General features: G+C 39.6%; 1 protein-coding gene across 3 annotated transcripts in view; it reads right to left on the bottom strand.

The window, feature by feature from the left end:
* C19H20orf194 (chromosome 19 C20orf194 homolog) overlaps nucleotides 1-13,478 on the bottom strand; it is a 162,491-nt gene extending 149,013 nt beyond the window's left edge. For 2 of the 3 annotated variants that reach the window (XM_037812151.1, XM_037812152.1), the window contains exon 1: nucleotides 13,313-13,478. In XM_037812151.1, coding sequence (XP_037668079.1) covers nucleotides 13,313-13,395 — 83 coding nt within the window. In that variant the 5' untranslated portion in view covers nucleotides 13,396-13,478. The remainder of the gene's footprint in view (nucleotides 1-13,312) is intronic. The other variant, XM_037812153.1, reaches the window with a different exon arrangement.
* Between the last annotated feature and the right edge of the window lie 7,468 nt (nucleotides 13,479-20,946).

Below are 20,946 nucleotides of genomic sequence, written 5' to 3'. Positions count from 1 at the left end.
CATAAGAGAATACTGGTAAAAAAGAGTTGATGCTCTCTACAGAATGTTGGTGAGATTACAACTGAAACTCTGTATGATTCTGCATGGCATATTAAAAGAGACATAAAGAAACCAGTGCACATACAAAGATGGGTCAGGACAACAAAGGAGAAACAAAAGTAACATTTATTAAGGAAAAAAAAACACTGTATATTATGCACTATACTTAGGTACCTGTAAGACAGACAGAAGAGCCAGGTTTCAAACCCAAGTCTACCTGATGCCAAAGCCCATACCCTTTTCCATATAACATGCTGTCTCACAACAGAAGGGATGGAACTGGGGACATTGGGCTAGAGAAAAGACACAGAATGCCATGCACAAATTAAAGAATATGAGATAACTGGAGGGTTGCCATGTAAAAGAGGGAAATGACCAGGCCCATGGAACAAAAACAGGACGCGCAGGAGAACATTAGGAAAACAGACCACCTCAGTGTAAGGGAGAAGGTCCCGGTAACTCGAGCTCCTCTGACTACAGAAAAGGGCTACCCCTGAGGGTAGTGCATGGCCAAGCCTGGAGCAGCCCCTGCAGAAGCAGTGCCTCCACCTGTCAGGGAAGTGGTAATGTGTACACCCCTTCCATCCCCAGGCTTCTGTGGTCTTTTACTAGACCAGCCTAGGAATCGACAAGTACTTTAATACTAGCACCAAATGGCTGACATTCAATTCAACCCACTTCTAAAGTAAAAATGACTATAATGATTTCCAATAAATTTTATTTCCATTAAATTAGAAAACCAAAACATATTTCCTACAGCAACAGTAAGAGATCCTATGCCCATTTACCAAAAGCAAGACTGTGTGGAATACTGTGCCAAGCGCTACGGATAAAAAGTAAAACAGAATATAGTCCCTGACTTCAAGAAGCTCCAGAAGATCTAAGGTACAACCAAAACACGAAAAGGAAAGATAGCCCATCTTTGATACAAGTCAGGTACTTTTTCTCACTCGAGATTTTAATTTAAAGAGCATACTTAGGCTACATATCCTCTTCACCATACCAGTGTCATTACTATCAATTGTAAAATAATTGAAGAGAATTCTTATCTAACCATATTGGATTTTTTTTTTAAGAGGCACAAATTAATTCACTACTTCAAAATGACATGTTGGTACCTCCTAAAGTTTGAAATATGTCACCTAGAAAGTATTTCCGCCAAAAATGTTTGCTCTGGGTCAAATCAAGACTTGAGACCAATGTCTAGTTTAGAGGAACTTTAGAGGAACAAAGTGAAATAACACCATGAGAAAAGTTATCAGACAAATCCAGAAAAAGCAACTGGCCTATCTCTTCAAAAACTCAGTATCAACAATCCAAGTAGCCATCAACCAATGAATGCTTAAACAAAATGTGGGATATACATACAATGGAACATTATTCAGCAGTAAAAAGGAATGAAACCCCATGCATGTGACAATATGAATGAACCTTGAGGAATTATGTTGAGTGAAATAAGCCAGACACAAAAGGACAAATATTCTATGATCTCACCAACATGAACTAATTGTAATAAGTAAACTCAAAGAGTTAAAATCTAGAATATAGGTTACCAGGAAACAGAATGAGGTAAAGAATAGGGAGCAGATGCTTAATGGGTACAGAATTTATAACTAGGTTGAATTTAAATGTTTGGAAATGGACAGAGGTGAAGATAGCACATTACGGTGAGTGTAAGTAACAGCACCAAATTATGTGTGTGTTTGTGGTTGAAAGGGGAAGTTTAGAGTTGTGTGTGTCACTAGAAGGAAAGCTAAAGATAAAACATGGGACTGTTATAACAGTGAACCCTGTGGTAGACAATGACTGTGACTAACAGAAATATAAAAACTTTTTCATGAACTAGAACAAACGTACATCACTATTACAAGGAGTTAGCAATGTAACAATAGAATGTTATATGGGGAAAATGCACCATTGCAAACTATGGACTATAGTTAACAGTGATATTTTAATATTCTTTCATCAATGGTAACAAATGTACCACACCAATGCTAAGGTAAACAAAAGGGGGGAGGGGAATAAGGGGTATGGGATGTTTTGGGGGTTTTTTGGGGGGAGGGGAGTAATGAAGATGTTCTAAAATTGACTGTGATGATAAATGCACAATTACGTTGATGATACTGTGAATCACTGTACACTTTGGATGGACTGTATGGTGTGTGAATGCATCTTAATAAAGCTGCTTCTTAAAAAAACCTCAGCGTTATATAAAACAAAAACAGCAGAGACGGAGAACTCTTCTAGAGTAAAAGAATTAAAAAATGAGAATAACAAAATGCAATGTATGAACCTTGATTTGACCTTTTTTTTAAACAGGGAAATATCTGTGAGACATTTGAGAAAATTTCAGTATGGACTAGGTATATGACATGGTATCAGGGAATAACTTAATTTTCTTAGGTGAGATACAGTTATTGTGGTTATGTAGTGGAATATCCTCTTAGCATATGCACAGAGAAGAACTTAGGAGGGCAGTCATGATGTCTACAACTTACTTCGAAAAGGTTCAGCAGAAAAGAAAGAGTGAGGAAAACAAAACAAACAAAAAATAAAGACAAAGCACGTATAAAAATGTTAACTATTGAATTTAAGTGGCGGTATGACATACTATTCTTTCAACTGATCTGTATTGTTTGAACATTTTCATAATAAAAACTTGAGGCAAAGGGAAGAGGGACATGTGGAGTAACAAGGTTTCAGAAGCAGCAGAGGAAACAGCACGAAGATCATGTAAATTAAAGTAGGAAATCTTTTTCCATTTGGAAATGATGACCGCCTGCCCCTTCTTTCCACTTTTTCATGTTTAATAAAAAACTGATCTTGCAATCATTTTCTGCACTAGGAATATTACATCAAGTTGGCCCTTTGGCCCACTTCCCAACCCGCATGGACAGAGGCTGACTGACTGCCAAGGTTACCAAGAGCTCTCTGATTTTCAAACCTACAACCAGCCAGTAACAAAAACATGAATAGATCATATGATTCAAGAAACAAACGGCTTCCCCACTACTGCTGTCGAAAACCAAGACCATATTGAAAACAGGAGCAAAAAGAGAGTTTCTTTTCCAAAAGGATATTGGCCAAATAAAGTAAAAGCATATAAAATGTCCAAAGACCGTCCTCTTCCCAGAGTAAAGCATTATCCTAATTACTTTCTTATTTTCTTATTAAGGGAGTAAAATTAAATTCAGTTCTTTTTTCCTTTGTACAATTTCTTGCTTCCCAAATTTAATTTTTAACCTGAATATAGCCTATTTTTTGTCACTGAACCACTAAACTTGTCACTTACTTACTGAATTATTTATTTTTAAGTAAAAAAAAAAAAAAATACATAGGAGGATAAAGAAAACCACAGTCAGTCATATTCCTAACACCCAGAATTAACCACTGTTAACATTTTGGCATGTATGCTGATTGGCTTTTATCTACGTTAGTGCTTTTTTGAAAGATATACATGCAAAATATTGATTTATTCTCCTTTTATAAGGTAAAAAATGGAATACTACATATAAAGCTAACATTGATCCCTACCCCCAGAGGTCACTATTATGAGTTTGTTGTGTATGTGTCCAACCTTTTTTTATTTTTCTTTTCAACAGAAACTTTCAAACACTTCAAGCCCAGCATAGCTCTGCCCTCCAGCTTCTAGGTCTACCTGAACAGGCTGGCACATCCTGGGTAGCTGGCTTCTGGTCAGCTGTGACTTTACGAAGCTCTTCTTTTAGAAGACAGTTCAGACTCAGCAGACCCCAGAAGCAGCTTATGTCAAATGTTTCTGATTCACTTGGAAATTCAGACTTAGAAATTTGAATACATCAAACACGGATGGATGACAAGATGGGGGAAAAAAAAAAAAAAAGATGCAGTTTGCCCAAGATCACAAGAGTCAGGGAGCCACTAGGGACCCTGACTTGGAACGTTGCCTTTCTGCTACATCTCACTGTTTTCCTGACAATAAAGTTAGTCACAGAACAATATTTAGGAGTGCTAAACAACAGTCTCTGCTCTTTTAGTCTTCTGTCTTACATGCAATGGTGAATCCACTGACCACTGCTTTTTTTTAAAAGCAGTTTTACTGAGATTTATTTACGTACAATACAATCCATTCAAAGTGTTCAATGAATGGCTTTTCGTATAATCAAAGAGTTATGCCTTCATCACCACAATCAATTTTAGGACATTTTCATTACTCCCTTAGTAGTCACCTCTCAATCTCCCTATCCTTTCCCAGTTCTACATAACCACTAATCTAATTCTGTCTCTATAAATTTATTAATATTTACATTTTATATAAATGGATTCATACAATATGTAGTACTTTGTTTCTCATTTCACTTAGCACTTTTAAAAATAATTGTTTGGTTTTTTTAAATAAGAGAGGTTATAGGTTTATATAAAAGTCACGTAAAAAAAAATACAGCGTTCTCATACACCCCCCATTGTTGACATTTTGCATTAGTGTGGTGCCTTTGTTACAACTGATGAAAGAATATTAAAGTATTACTGTTAACCATAGTCCAGAGCTTACATTAGGTGTACTTTTTTCCCATATACCACCCTATTATTAACATCTTTTTTAATAGTGTTGTACATTTGTTGAACATTTTTTTCTTTCATGAATTAGATAATTCATGTCCGTGAATTCTTCTGGAATTCAGCTCATCACCCACAACAGGGTTCACTGTGTTATACAGTCCCATGTTTTAACTTCTAACTTTCTTTCTAGTAACATACACAACCCAAAACTTCCCCTTTCAACCACATTCATGAAAATAATTGAGCGCTGTTAATTACTTTCACAGTAATGTGCTACTATAACCACTACCCATTTATAAACATTTACAATCAACCTAAATAGAAATTCTGCACAAATTAAGCTTCAGCTCCCTTTCTCTAGCCCCATTCTATCCTCTGGTAACCTATATTCTCAGATTCAAACTCTATGAGTTTGCTTATTATAATTAGTTCTTACCAGTGAGATCATACAGTATTTGTCCTTCTGTGTCTGGTTTATTTTACCAACATATTAATGTCCTCAAGATTCATCCATGTTGTCACATGCATCAAGACTTCGTTCCTTCTTATAGCTGAATAGTATTCCATTGTATGTATATATACCACATTTTGTTTATTCATTCATTGGTTGATGTACACTTGGGTTGCTCCTACCTTTGGGCAATTGTGAATAATGCCACCATGAACAGTGGTGTGTAAATACCTGTTTGAGTCCCTGCTTTCAATTCTTTTGGGTATATACCTAGGAATGGGATTGCCAGGTCATATGGGATCTATACTTAATTTTCTGAGGAATCCCCACACTATCTTGCACAGTGACTGCACCATTTTATATTCCCACCAGCAATGAATGCGTTGCCAATCTTGTTATTATTTTTTTTAAAAGTAGCCATCCTAGTGTGTGTGAAGTGGTATCTCAATGTGATTTTGATTTGCATTTCTGTGATGGCTAACAATTTCCTTATTTTTAAAATTTATTTTTACGTTTATTTTTTATTTTTCTATTTTATTTATAATTTAATTTTAAAAATTTATTTCAAGTAAAAAAACAACAATAATTTAAGTTGTGTAACTCTTGAGGGCATCTTCATCTCATGTTCTCCCCCTCTCTAGAGGTTAGAATATCACAGAAGCACCCAAGAGCTAAGAAACACTGTCAAGATATTAGGTACTATCAATGCCACAAACTTCGCTAAATACAGAGTCCTCATTATACTATTATACCAGACTCAAGTGTAAGGGCAAATACATAGGCTTCTACTCTTAGACCAGAGCATTATAAAGACAAGAAAATAAATATAAATCACATAGATAAGGTCAGGAATCACAGGATTCTAGCGTAACCAAGCATACCCTTCTTGCTTCTATAGGCACCACCAAGCAAGTACACTAGAAGCTGAAACACTGCATTTTCAGACAGGCAAGGTATTATACTGTAGCTTGCAATCTGAGTTTTCTTAAGCAGGGACCATCTGTATCACAATAGCAGTTCCTCCTTCTACTGTAGATCTATGAACCCAAAAGAGAATCATGGATTGTACACCAGTGTTCATAGCAGCGTTAATAATAGCCAATAGGTGGAAGCAACTCAAGTGCCCGTTGACAGATGAATGGGTAAACAAAATGTGGTATAGCCCTACAATGGAATATTATTCAGCCATAAAAAGGAATGAAGTTCTGATACATGCTACAACATGGATGAACCCTGAAATCATTATGTTGAGTGAAATAAGCCAGACACAAAAGACAAATATTGTACGATACCCTTTATACGAAATATCTAGAATAAGCAGATTCATACAGACAGAAAATAGATTAGAAGTTAGCCAGGGGATAGAGGAGGGAGAGTAGAAGTTATTGATTAATGGGTAGAGAGTTTCTGTTCTGGCTAATGAAGAAGTTCAGTTAAAGGATGGTGGTGATGGTATATGTAATTAACGCCACTGAACTGTGCACTTAAAAATGGCTAAAAGGGCCTCCCCTCACACCTGCATAAGAGTTTGGCTGGATATAGAATTCTGGGTGGGAATTTATTTTCCCTCAGAAGGCACTGCTTGCTCCATTATCTTCTAGCTTCCAATCCTGCTAGAATCCTGTGATTCCCGACCTTACCTATGTGATTTGTATTTATTCTCTTGTCTTTATAGTGCTCTAAAATTTCACATTGCATAGTAAACAAAAAAATTAAAAAGGGGATGGGGTGGGGGGGAGTATTGACAACTGGCCAAGAAACATCACCTGAAGAGAGAACCTGCTTCTGTGAGGCCTTAATCAAGTGCACTTAGTGGAATATCACCATGGTGAATCACCTTCTCAAAGCCCAGCTAACATCTATGACTTCATTCTCTGAACACCCATGAAATTTAACATAGTCCACAGCTTCACCTGTAATTATTCTCTATGCATTCAATAAATAATTAGTGCATGCAGTGTTTCCTAATAGCTAATACTAGCAGTTCCTATTTGGTGCATGCTGACGATGTCACAGACACTGATTCAAGCACTAGGAGAAGCAAGGTGGGAAATGGCAATTAAAAAATGGCTCCAGGGGTAACAAAGAAAGTCCTTTCTTATGGGTCCCTTGACAAGGAAGGAATCCCACCTGTACATGGTATGGGGGTGCCTAACATAGGAACTCCCTTAATCAGATTGTTTTGCTGGAGCACTCCATTGGCTTCCTAGTAAAGGATGCATGGGAGATAAAATTTTGAGACTTTGCATTTGTGAAAATGTCTTTATCCTTCCCTCATATCTGCCTAAGAGTTTGGCTGGATATAGAATTCTGGGTTGGGAATCTATTTCCTTCAGAAGGCACTGCTTGCTCCATTATCTTCCAGTTTCCAACCCTGCTAGAATCTTATGATTCCTGACCCTATCTCTTTGATTTGTAGTTATTCTCTTGTCCTCATAGTGCTCTAAAATTTCATGATGCTATGCCTTGGCATGGGTATTAAAAATTCAATGTGTTGGATTCTTGGCTAGTCCTTTTAATCTGGAAACTCAAGTCCTTTACTCCTGGGAAAATTTATTGTTTTATTTCTTTGATGATTTCCTCATACCATCAGATGATATCCACCTACTAGACCTTCTTGTTACAGACATCTACAGGCCCCTGGTCCTCCTCATTCTCTAAAGATTTTAGCTTCTAGGTACTTTTCTCTTCCTTTATTACATCTCATATCTTAATTCACGGTGAACCCAATATGCACCTTGATAATCCTTCTACTATCCTATCTCTCAGTTCCTTGACCTCCTCTCTTTCTCTACCCTACCTCAGCCACTTCCTCTCACAGAGCTCTACATCCAAGAAGCTCGAAAGAGATGTAGGGAAAATCATACAGTTATGCTAACTGAGTCTCACCTTAAATTTATGACCACAAACATCAAATGGGACCTTGGTGCTGCCTGGCAATCCTACTAAATTTCCTTACTCAACTCTTCTTCCCCACTCTCCTGGATGAATTTTACACCATCTTTTTCCTCAAACTTCCAACACCTTCTCCCCACTCTTAACGGAGAATAGAGAAGTAATCAGTAACCAACCTACCAATCCACCAGCACTAGGATAACTATCTAACCTGAGGCCATCATATCCATTTGTGTACTGGATGCCATTTCCTCTCACCTATTCAAGAACTTCATTCCAGCAATTGTCCTTCCTCTTTCCTTCATCATCAATTTTTCCCTCCCTATTGCATCATTCCCATCAACTTATAAATATGCTATAATGTCTGCTCTCCTACAAAAAACAAACCATGTACAGTCACTCTGGAAGACAGTCTGGCGATTCTTTAGAAAACTAGATACAGAGTTACCCTTCGATCCAGCAATTTCACTTCTCGGTATATACCCAGAAGATCTGAAAGCAGTGACATGAACAGATATCCGCACACCAGTGCTCATAGCAGCATTATTCACAATTGCCAAGAGAGGGAAACAATCCAAATGTCCTTCAACAGATGAGTGAATAAACAAAATGTGGTATATACGCACAATGGAATACTACGCGACAGTAAGAAGGCATGAGGTCATGAAACAAGACAACATGCATGAACCCTGAAAACATAATGCAGAGCGAAATAAGCCAGGCACAAAAAGAGAGATATTGTATGTTACCACTAATGTGAACTCTGTGAAAAATGTTAAATAAATGTCTTATATTGTAGAATGTAGGGGATCTAGTGATAGACAGCAAATAGTGAAGGGGGAACGACAATCTGGTAAGAATAGATAAGTTATGGAGGGTAAACTTAATGTTATGGGAATGCCCAGGAACGACTACGGTTTGTTAATTTTGGGGGGGTATGGTAGGAACAAGTTGGCAGCAATGTAGTTATTTTAGGTTATTTGTTTTTCTTATTCCTTTGTTTGGTTATGGTTTGTTAATTTTCTTGGGGTATGGGAGGAATATCTTGGAAGCAATGTAGTTATTTTAGGTTATTTGCTTTTTCTTATTCCTTTGTTTTGGTTTTGTTTGAAATCTTGGCTTTTTCTATTGTTTGTTTTTTAATTTTTTGATACAGTTAAAAAGAAAACAAGAAAAACAAACCATGAGTTCTTTTAACACCTCATTTCCTTCCAGCAACAGCCCCATTACTCTGCTCTGCTTATAATAATCTTTGAAAGAGGTGTCTATATTCACTGTCTTCAATTCCTCTCATCCCATTTTCTCTTGAAACCATTTCATTACACCCAAACTACTCTTAAGGTCATCAATGACCTCCACATCATCAAATATAATAATCTATTCTTAGTCTTCATTAGTCTAGCAACAGGATTTATCATTTGGCTTTTCATAACTGTCCTTGTTTCTTCTCCTACCTCAAACCATTTGCCTTCAGAATTTGGAAGACATTATTCCATCTTTTCTGGAAAGTTCTTGCCTTCCTTACCCTAAATACGGGATATCCTAGGGGCTCAGACACCCTCTTCTCTATCTAGAGTGCCTGGATCTCCCTCTAGTCTTATGGCTTTAAATAAAAACGTGGAAGTAATCAGTGTAATGGATGGTATCTCCAGCCCTAACCTCTCTCCTGAACTCCAGACTAATATATCCAACTGCCGATTCAGTATCTCCACCTGGATATCTATTAGGCATCTCAAACTGAATCATGTCAAAAATGAACACTTTATTCTCCACAAACATGCTTTTCTTCCGGTGTTACCAATGTCTGTTAATGGCAACTCCATTCTTCCAACGACTGAGGCTAAAACTATGCCTATTTGCATTATTGTCCCTTCAGCCCTATTTCTTCCTCAGTATTTACATCTCATCACACTGTATCATGATTTTTGCTCTTTTTTGTCTCTTCCCCCTTACTTGAGAGCTCTTTGAGGGCAGGAGTCTGTCTTATTTGTCTGAATCCACAGCACCTAACACAGTGAATGTTGGATTATTTGTATAAAGAGGCGGTGAAATTTTAAACTATTGAACATATCCCAAGCAGGAATGGATTGGATCCCTGTGGAGAAAAATATTTTGAAATTGGAAATTAGACTTCAGTTAGATTTCCACTGGTTCCTTAGGTTATACTTTGGTAAGAACTCCAAAATCCCTGTGACATGAAACAACAAAGGTTTCTTTCTTGCTCACTCTACCTGCCTAACATAGGTCACAAGAAGCTTGTCTGGGTCCCAGACCGATGGAGTACCACCACCTGGACAATGACAGTCCCGACAGAGGGGAGTGGCAAATCATACACTAGCAGCTCTTACCACATAGGGATACACATCACTCCTGCTTACATTTTACTGACCAAAAGAAACATGGCCATACTCAACTTCAAGGGGACAAGAAAGTACAATTCTGCCACATGCACAGGAGACAGGACTCGAAAATATTTGATGGACAGAACGAATGACTATCACATCTTAAAAAGAAGCTTCTAGTTCTAAGCAATAATATTTTAATTCCTGATCTACATTCTCCATCTGTGAAAATGGACTCTTATCGCTAGAAGAGAACAACAAAATTACAAAGTACTATCCATGGGTCTTGAGGAATGTAATTTCACCAGTTAGGCCTGCTTCTTTCATCACCCAGGAGTCAGAGTGTAGCAAAGAAGCCAAATATGGGTGAAGGCAAGTGCTGAGCCCAAACCTGCTAGAAAGGTTCAATGTCAAAAAGGGAAAGGCTTGAAAAGAACAGATAAGAAAGCATGTTCAGTTCTGTAGAGGTGGGAAAAGGAAGGCAACCTTCACCAAATTTCTTTTACCAAAGGTACAGAACAGCCAGGACTTGGGGTTCCTTGCACCCTTCTCTGAATCTAACAAGTTTCACTAAAACCAAATTGATGGAAGATTAGTAGGAGTTTCAATATAATTAGCCAATACACTTCTTAATATAAAAACAAATACCTTTTTTAGAAAATGGCAGAACACTGCCATGCTACTAGAAACAAGAAAAGTAGCAGTTAAGTTTAGAGATGGAAAGCCGATTTTTTTTTTCTTCTAAAAGCCTCAAAAATTTGTTGAAGAGAGTGGCCTCTTGGGTGATGACCCAATCTCAAGATGATCTGGAATGAACCTCAAGTCTACACAGAGCCTAAATTTAACACATGGCTGCCCCAAGTTCTAATGTATCCTGTGGGGTTTCTATACAAAGTTCAAATATTATCTAACTGTGAAACTGTCAGAAACGTAAGGAGGGAACTGGAGATGGCTAAACACTGGGAACTGTAAAGCCCCCAAGACATTCCCTTGAAGGGCAGAGCAGTTCAAAGGATGTTCACCTGCTGAATTAGATGCAAATTAGGGCTTCTAAATGAGAGGGTTCATTGGTATCTAGCCCCACTGCCCCATCCTTTATTCATTCAACAAACATGTATTAATTGCTGGGTGAGGGAAGGAATGTGGGGAACTAAGAGAGGAACAGGGTTCAAAGACTTAGTTCTTGCTCTCCAAGAACTTGTTCTAGTTAAAAAACAAAACACAACAAAAAACAGATTGGCAATAAGAGTCTCCCCCTGAGTACCTCTTTGTTGCTCAGATGTGGCGCTCTCTCTCTCTCTAACTGAGCCACCTCAGCAGGTGAACTCACTGCCCTCCCCTCTGCGTGGGACCCGACTCCCAGGGGTGTGAATCTCCCTGGCAATGCAGGATATGACTCCGGAGGATGAATCTGGACCCGGCACTGTGGGATAGAGAATATCTTCTTGACCAAAAGGGGGATGCAAAATGAGATGAAATAGTTTCAGTGGCTGAGAGATTTCAAATGGAGTCCAGAGGTCACTCTGGTGGACATTCTTATGCACTATATAGATAACACCTCTTAGGTGTTAACGTATTGGAATAGCTAGAAGTAAATACCTGAAACTATAAATTCCAACCCAGTAGTCTGGACTCCTGAAGACAATTGTAAAATAATGTAGATTACAAGGGGTGACTGTGATTGTGAAAACCTTGTGGATCACACTCCCTTTATCTCGTGTATGGATAGATAAGTAGAAAAATGGGGACAAAAACTAAATGAAAAATAGGGTGAGATGGGGGGGATGGTTTGGGTGTTCTTTTTTACTTTTATTTTTTATTCTTATTCTGATTCTTTCTGATGTAAGGAAAATGTTCAGAAATAGATCATGGTGATGAATGCATAACTATATGATCATACTGTGAACAGCTGATTGTATACCATAGATGATTGTATGGTATGTGAATATATTTCAATAAAACTGAATTTAATTAAAAAAAAAAAAAAGATTGGCAAGCAAAAAGCTAAAATACAATAATAACCAAAACACCATATCAAGTATATAGGAAAAGCCCTCCAAACGTGTAAGTTTGACAGCCTCCTTTCAAGGGAACAAGAATATATGTGCTTCGCTAAGTGGCCAGAATAGAGAAAAAACAAACAAAAAACCCCTCTTCTGGTTTAATGACAGCTTAGCAGTACCGTTTCTCTCTCCCCTTCCCTCCCACCCTCCCTCCCTCTCAACGGTCTCTGCCGCAAACCCCTCCATCATCATAGCCTGCGCACCCCGCTGGCTTCCCCACACCGCCTCCGATCACAATGCCCAGATTTTCAAGGTCAGCCTCAAAGGCACTGGAAACAGAAATCGGAAACGGATCTTCCAACATCAACCAGGCAAAATAAGGAGGGAGGATCCTCCCCAATACCAGCTCCCCACTACCATCCTGAGGCTACCTCTAGGCTCAGGGCCAGGCGCCTACCGCTTTCGGGTACTCGGGGCCTCTTTCTCTTTCCATCCAGTTAGTTTTCCCCCTCGGCGCCCCCAATGAACTCCACCTCCTCCCAACCTGAGCTCTACATTATAGGGTAAGGGGGCATCGCGACGCAGGCTGGGGAGGGGGAAGTGGGGGAAACATGCAGTAGGGGAGCTACTATCAATGTGTGTGGGGGTTGTGGGATATTGTTTAGGAAAGCTGCAGTCACGGGGAAAGGGTCTAGAGGGACCTGCTGTAGGGAGCTTTGGGGGAACCCATTTGAGGTTCTATGTGGGTGGAGTCTCTAGTATCGATAACCGTTTCTGTGACACATATGCTATGCAGGAGGGGATGTCATAGTAGGGGGTCTTCACAGGGGAGCCGCTGTGGGGTTGCCTATTAGTGAGGAGCCATTGTAGGAGTCTCCACAGAGAGCGCCGTTCCTAGGGAAACGTTCCGCTGAGAGCTGCTGAAGGGAGAATCGCCCGCGAGGAAGCCATGTCGGGCCACGCCCTGCGGCTGGAGGCGTCACCCGACCCCGCTAGCCCGCAACCCCGGCCCTGCAGCCCCTTGCGGCCCCGGCCCCGCGTACCTGACGGAGGGCGACCCGCGGCTGGGGCCCCCAGGGGACCGCACGCGGGACAGCCCCAGCCGGTGCCGGGGGTACATGTCCATAGCGGTGGGCGAAGGAGGAGCACGGTGCCGCTGCAAGGGGCACTCTGGCCGGACGAGCGGTGGGGCGGGCCCGGCCGGCGGGGGCGCGGGGGGACGACAGGGGCGGGGCGGTGCCGGGCGCGCGCACGGAGCGTGGAGGGGAGCGGTGGGCTGGACGAGATCCGGGTTGGGGGCGTGCCCTTCGCACGCTGCTGAGCCGCCGGGCCTGGCGATGGAAGCGCGGTTCTCTAGGGTGAAGGTTGCTGCGCCGCCACTCTGCCCGGCCTGCAGACCTCGCGTCCTGGCGGGGAACCCTCAGCGGCGCCCCCCAGTCACGCACGCGGACGCGCTGGGGGCGGGGCCTCGCCGTAGCCCCGCCCCCTCCCCGGTTTAGGCCTCCAGTTCAGCCTTCGCTGCTGCGGGTCCTGGGCACGTCCGGAAGGACGGTACGCGGCTCGCTACTCCGGGTGTCCCCGGCCGGTGGCTTGCTACTGTCTCATTCCCTGCTAATTAATTGCGCACCCTCCCTTCAAAAACCCAGCCGATTCTTGGCAACGGTCCGTTTAACAATGCGCGCCCAGCCGCGCGCAGGACAGGGGTGTTAGGGGCTCACTGGGTCCCAGAGGATCTCTGCCGTTTACCGTTCGCATCCTGACTCGACTGTCCCCGCGATGGAAAAACTTAATCCCACCGAGCCTCAATCTTTCTGTCTATAAAACGGGGGATATAATACCTCATTCATAAAGTTGTCAGGCGTCCTAAATATACAGGACGTATTAACGATTTTGTCCTGCGTCTTGTATGACTTTGTCAGGATGTCTTAAAGTGCTGTATTCATTTTTCAATAAATTACAAAAATTAGAGCTTTTTTCCCTTTTATTTCACCACAGTTATTGGTTAAATCATTAAAATGGCAACACTAGCCGCAAATCCTACCTCCACACACACAAAAAAGATCTGGACAATCCCTTATGGTGAGAGGATCTAGGGGAAAACCAAAAGAAATAACTGGGAATTAAAAGTACTTAGCTTTCAAATCCAAGAAAGGAAAAGACTTTTTTTGGCTAAAGTCCCAAACGTGAACAAGTAAACCACTATTTAGAGAGAACTCCAGATCAATACACATGCTCTGAAAATTAGCCAATCAGCGTCAGCCTCACTCCAGTGGCTCTGTTTCTGAAAATGAACCAATCAACAGCAGCTTCACTCGGTAACTATGCTTCTCCGAAAGTTAATAAATCAATAATAGCCTCAAGCTTTTGAATGTCAGCCAATCAATGACAGCCCCCAAGATTGTCGACAACAGCCAATCAGCAAATGCCTCACCCCAGTGACCGGGCTTCTGAAAGTCAGCGGGTCCACAACGGCTTTGCGGCGCTGACCACACTAAAAGTCCTTCAATCACTCTCCACTCTCGTTTCTGAAAGACCATCAATTCCTGAACGCCAGGCTTCCCAAAACTTGAAGTAAACTCAGCTCTGGCTTTGTTCAGGGAGACAGTGTCTTACAGTACAAGTCTCCCTTGCAGGTAGACGAGAATTCCCCTTTTTTCCCCCATAAAATACTGAGTTCAATTTATTGTTATTTCGCAAGTTCGCGCCCCTTGCAATGGTTCAACTCCTGTCTACAGTTACTAATGGGTTTGAACATGTGACAAACGCAATGACATAGCCATGAGATTAGCAAATTCAATCTTTTTCGAATCTTGCAGTGATTGGTATTACCTAATTTTAAAGATTCAATTGTTTTTAATCTATTCACACAGTTGTGCAACATCACCACAGTCAATTTTGGAATATTTCCATCACCCCAACAAGAAACCTCCTACGTATTAGCAGTCATTCCCCTTTTCTCCCAAGCCACCCCAGCCCTACACAACAGTAATCTGTCACCACGAGATTTGCCTTTTCAGGACATTTCATATAAATGGAATTATACAGCATATGGTCTTTTGTGGTTGGCTTCTTTCACACAACATAACGTTTATAAGGTTCATGCATGGTATATAGCATGTATCAGTATTTTTGTTTTAGAATAATATCCATTGTATAGATATACAACAATTTATCCATTCATCAGTTGATGGATATTTACATTTAAACTCTTTGGCAAGTATGAATATTGCTGCTACAATAAACATTCTTGTACAGGTGTTTTGTGTGAACATATTTTCGTTTCTCTTGGTTATACACCGAGAATTGGAATTGCTGGGTCACATGGTCACTCTATGCATAATCTTCAGAGGAAATGCCAGGCTGTTCTCCAAAGCAACAGCAGTATTTTACATTCCTACCAGCAATGTATGAGGCTTCCAATTTTTTCCACATCCTTATGAACTCTAGTTGGTATCTGACTTTTTTACTTACAGCCACCTAGTGGGTGTGAAGTGGTATCTCATTGTGGTTTTGGTTTGCATTTCCCTGATGACAAATGATGTTGAACAACTTTTCATGTGCTTATTGGCCATTTGTATATCTTCTTTAGAGAAATGTCTATTCAAATCCTTTGCCCATTTTAAAATTTGTTTTTGTGAATTGTTGAGTTGTAAGAGTTATTTATATATTCTAGATGCGGGTCTCTTATCAGATAAAGGATTTGCAAATAATTTTCTCCCATTCTGTGGGTGTCATCACTTTCCTGGTGGTGTCCTATGAAACATAATTTTTTTTTTATTTTGAAGAAGTCCAATTAATCTACATTTTCTTTTGCTTCTTTTGCTTTTGGTGTCATATCCAAGAAAGCATTACCTAATTCAAGGTCATGAAAATTTACTATGTTTTCTTCCAAGAGTTTAATAGTTTTAGCACTCATATTTAGGTCTTTGATCCATTCTCAGTTAATTTTGAGTATAGTATGGGGTAAGGGTCCAACTTCATTCTTTTCCATGTGTATATCCAGTTATCTCAGCACCATTTGTTCAATAGACTATTCTTTCCCATTAAATTGTCTTGACATCCTTATAAAAATCAATCATGTTATCTATTGTTTTTATTTGTGTACATTTGAACCCCAAAATATCAAAAAGCAAGGGTAAATTTCACAATAAATTTTCTGAAAAACAAACATTCATTAAATGAGAAAAAGCCCTTTGAAAATGGTGGAAAGTCAGATATAAATCAGCATGTACTAACAGCTAATCATAAAATGTTTGTGATTGTAATAAAATAAATTTTCAATTAAGAGAAATTCAGATGAAAAAGATAAAGTAATTGTAGCAGAAGTTGTAATGAGCCACACACTGTACATTGTCATCAGACTTTCAGATTTGCAAGCAGGATATACTCTATTGCAATAATAATAATAATAATAATAATAATAATAAATGTATAGCTTCATTTACTATTGCACCGATTATCAAAGCTCTAAATGAGTCATTTTATGGCATAACCATGGATGCAAATAATCACAATGCAGAAAAAAATTCCTTTTGCTTGTGTCTCTCATGGAAAAGGCTTGTAAGACTATTTTTAGTAAAATCCCTTCCAGATGAGGCTTTGAAATCAGAAAATTTTTGCAGAGGCTCATTAACTTAGAATTTAATAAGAAAAATTGGACTGCTCTTGATGGAGATAATAAAAATACAAGCTGCTGTGCTGCTTTGAATGCATTATGTCCCCCAGAAAAAGCTGTATTCTTTGATGCAATCTTGTGAGGCAGACATATTAGCAGGGATTAAGTTGGAACATTTGAATTAGGTTGTTTGCATGGAAATGTGCCCCACCCAACTATAGGTGATAACACTGATGAGATAATTTCCGTGGAGGCATGGCCCCACCCATTCAGGATGGGCCTTGATCAGTGGAGCCATATAAATGAGCTGACAAACAGAAGAAACTCAGTGCATCTGAAAGTGACATTTTGAAGATGAGCTACAGCAAAGAGGGACACTAAAGAAAACACAAGAGCTGCAGATGAGAGACAGTTTGAAGATGGCCATTGAAAGCAGACTCTTGCTCCAGAGAAGCTGAGAGAGGACAAATATCCCAAGTGCAACTCAGAGTGACGTTTTTCAGGAGCTGCAGCCTAGAGAGGAACGTCCTGGGAGAGAGCCATTTTGGAACCAGAACTCCAGAGCAGATGCCAGCCACGTGCCTTCCCAGCTAACAGAGGTTTTCTGGACACCATTGGCCATCCTCCAGTGAAGGTACCCGATTGCTGATGTGTTACCTTGGACACTTAATGGCCTTAAGACTGTAACTATGTAACCAAATAAACCCCCTTTTATAAAAGCCAATCCGTCTCTGGTGTTTTGCATTCTGGCAGCATTAGCAATCTAGAACAGCTGCATAAAGGTATAGGTGATGTTTATTCAAAATTGAAGAAAAACACAAAAGATTCTATGGAACCTGTTGGCTATTCTGCCCATATTCTGCATAATGCTGCTCAAAAAGCATCTGATGCTTCTATCAAAGTAATGGTTATGAAATTGTTCTCTTTTCTACCACTTACACTGAACTGAAAAATTAAGAGCATTTTTGTGATTTTGTTAGCATTCACTAATCTTCAATTTTCTTGCATTCAAAAACTTTAGCTTTCTTTAACAAATGTAGTTGAGGGAATACTCAAGTTCATTCAAAGCACTGAAATAATACTTTCATTCTAAAGAAAAGGTAATGAAAATTCTTACTGACTTTTAAAATAATCCATTGAGGGATGCCTACTTATTTCTTATTCACAGTTTATATCTTTTTAGCAACAGGAAAATGTAAATTGAAAGAAGAGCCAACAGTGCTATTGAAGCACTCCATCTCATAAAGGAATTTGTTGAATGTCTTAGAAAGAATTGATGGAAATTTGTCTTTTTAAACAGCAAGACTGTTCTTAAAAGGGACTTATAAACAGGAAAAAATTCTGACTTGAATTGGATAATTATTACAGCAATTTCCAAAACTATGTATATATATATATTTAAAATTCTGCTTTATTGAGATATATTCACATACCCTACAATCATCCACAGTGAACAATCAGTTGTTCACAGTACCATCATATAGTTGTGCATTCATCACCAAAATCAATTTTTGAACATTTTCATTACTACAAAAAATAAATAAATAAAAAGAATAAAAATACAACCAAAGGAGAACATCTAAAACATCCCATCCCCCCATACCCCCTATCATTCATTTAATTTTTGTTCCCATTTTTCTACTTATCTGTCCATACACTGGATAGAGGGAGTGGGAGCCACAAAGTTTTCACAATCACACAGTCACACCATGTAAGCTACACAGCTATACAATTGTCTTCAAAAATCAAGGCTACTGAGTTGCAGTTCAACAGTTTCAAGTATTTCCTTCTAGTAGTCCAATACACTAAAAACTAAAAAAGGATGTCTATATAGTGTATAAGAATACCCTCCAGAATGACCTCTCGACTCTATTTGAAATCTCTCAGCCACTGAAATGGTATTCTGTTTCATTTCTCTTCCCCCTTTTGGGTCAAGAAGACTTTCTCAATTCCATGATGCCAGGTCCAGTCTCATACCCTGGAGTCATGTCCCATGTTTCCAGGGAGATTTCCACCCCCTGGGAGTCATGTCCCACATAGGGGGGAGGGCAGTCAGTTTACCTGCAGAATTGACTTAGAGAGAGAGGCCACATCTGAGCAACAAAAGATGTTCTCTGGGGGTGACACTTGGGCACAATAATAAGTAGGCTTAGCCTGTCCTTTGCAGTAACAAGCTTCATAAGGGCAAGCCCCAAGATCGACGGCTTGGACTTCTAAATTGGTACTCCCAATGCTTGTGAGATATCAGTAATTCTCCAGGTGGGGAAGTTTAATATTTCTGCATTTCCCCCCAGTCTCTCAGGGTGGAGACTTTGCAAATACATTTTTATTCTCTCCCCAAATTACTTTGAGATGTATCGGGATTTCACACTAATCTGTACAAACCAAAAAGATTTCACTCCCTATTCAAAGTCCCATGTAATTATGATGTTTGAGTAAACTGACCATACAAGTTAAATTATCTGGTGTGCTACAGAAAATATAGATTTTGCACCAAATAAACTTATCTTCCTTTGGTCTCATACAGAAGTTGAAGTTTTAAAACACAGTGAATATCACCAAGACTGTTTTTTGAAATAGATTTTATCCCGTAAAGAACTTGATTCTTTAAAATGGAAGTTCTAAATATTCTTCCAGCATGGGAACAAGTGGAATCAACATGTATGGTGCTGAAGAAGAAAGGAATAAAAAATGACATCAATGCTTTTTTTTTTTTTTTTGGTCAATGGACAACATTTTAAAGTCATTGGTCAGAGATGCAACATGATTCTAAAGAATGGAAAACCAAGTTGTGCCATGAAAGGTAGTATTTGCTTTAACAAATCAAATTTGAGGCAGAATCCTCAGAATTCTTAACTTTGTGCCAGTGCATGTTCAGTATATTGGCTCATAATACTAATGTTGTGTTCTCAATGAATGTTAAATGGACAAAAAAACTAAATAAGTTAGATGTCACCACTATAAAAGCAATGTTACAATGTAAATGAAATGTAGACTGTGTCTGCAAGGAATTTTATAAGCAAACTCTGTAAATGCAGAAAATGGTAAGGAGAACGAAATGGTCAGAGAAGTAAAATTAAAGAAAGAGATACGTAATTTAGATACCACAGTTTGTTTTCTATAAACAACAGATTTTTTTTGTGTATGTCCAATGAAATATTTTTCTTTTACATCTATGTATATATGTATAAGTAGTTGGGTATAATTCCAATTTAACTGGGCTTGCTGCATTTTTATTTGCTAAATTGAAAAACCCTACTCACAGATGATCTGAGATAAAGTTCCCTGGTGCTCTATTGCAGTCAAACCCTCTACCATGGACCCCAGTTAACCACTGATTTGATTGATTTTAATGGCCAAAGATTTGTTTTATCTGCTCTTGAAATTTATATAAGTAGAATCAGCATAATGATGAGTGACAACATGAAATGCAAGAATATATGTGTTATGGGCATCCCAGAAGGAGAAGAAAGGGGAAAAGGAGCAGAAAGAATAATAGAAGCAATATTCACTGAAAATTTCCCAACTCTTATAAAAGACAGAAAATTAGAGATTCAAGAAGTACAGCAATTGGCCTGCCCTACCTTGATGGTTGCTAACATGCCCACAGACTTAGGGGACTCGTGGTTTGATGGGTTGAGCCTTCTACCATGGGATTTGCCCTTGGGAGGACTGTTGCTGCAAAGGAGAGGCTAGGCCTCCCTGTGGTTGTGCCTAGGAGCCTCCTCCCGAGTGCCTCTTTGTTGCTCAGATGTGGCCCTATCTCTCTCTGGCTAAGCCAACTTGAAAGGTGAAATCACTGCCCTCCCCCCTACATGAGATCAGACACCCAGGGGAGTGAATCTCCCTGGCAACGTGGAATATGACTCCCGGGGAGGAATGTAGACCCGGCATCGTGGGATAGAGAGCATCTTCTTGACCAAAAGGGGGATGTGAAGGGAAATGAAATAAGCATCAGTGGCAGAGAGATTCCAAAAGGAGCCAAGAGGTCACTCTGGTGGGCACTCTTATGCACAATATAGACAACCCTTTTTAGGTTCTAATGAATTGGGGTAGCTGGTG

This window comes from Choloepus didactylus, chromosome 19 (genome assembly GCF_015220235.1).
Source record: "Choloepus didactylus isolate mChoDid1 chromosome 19, mChoDid1.pri, whole genome shotgun sequence".
Classification (NCBI taxonomy): domain Eukaryota; kingdom Metazoa; phylum Chordata; class Mammalia; order Pilosa; family Megalonychidae; genus Choloepus; species Choloepus didactylus.
The sequence above is the reverse complement of the archived record's forward strand: the minus strand, read 5'-3'. Positions and strand labels throughout refer to the sequence as shown.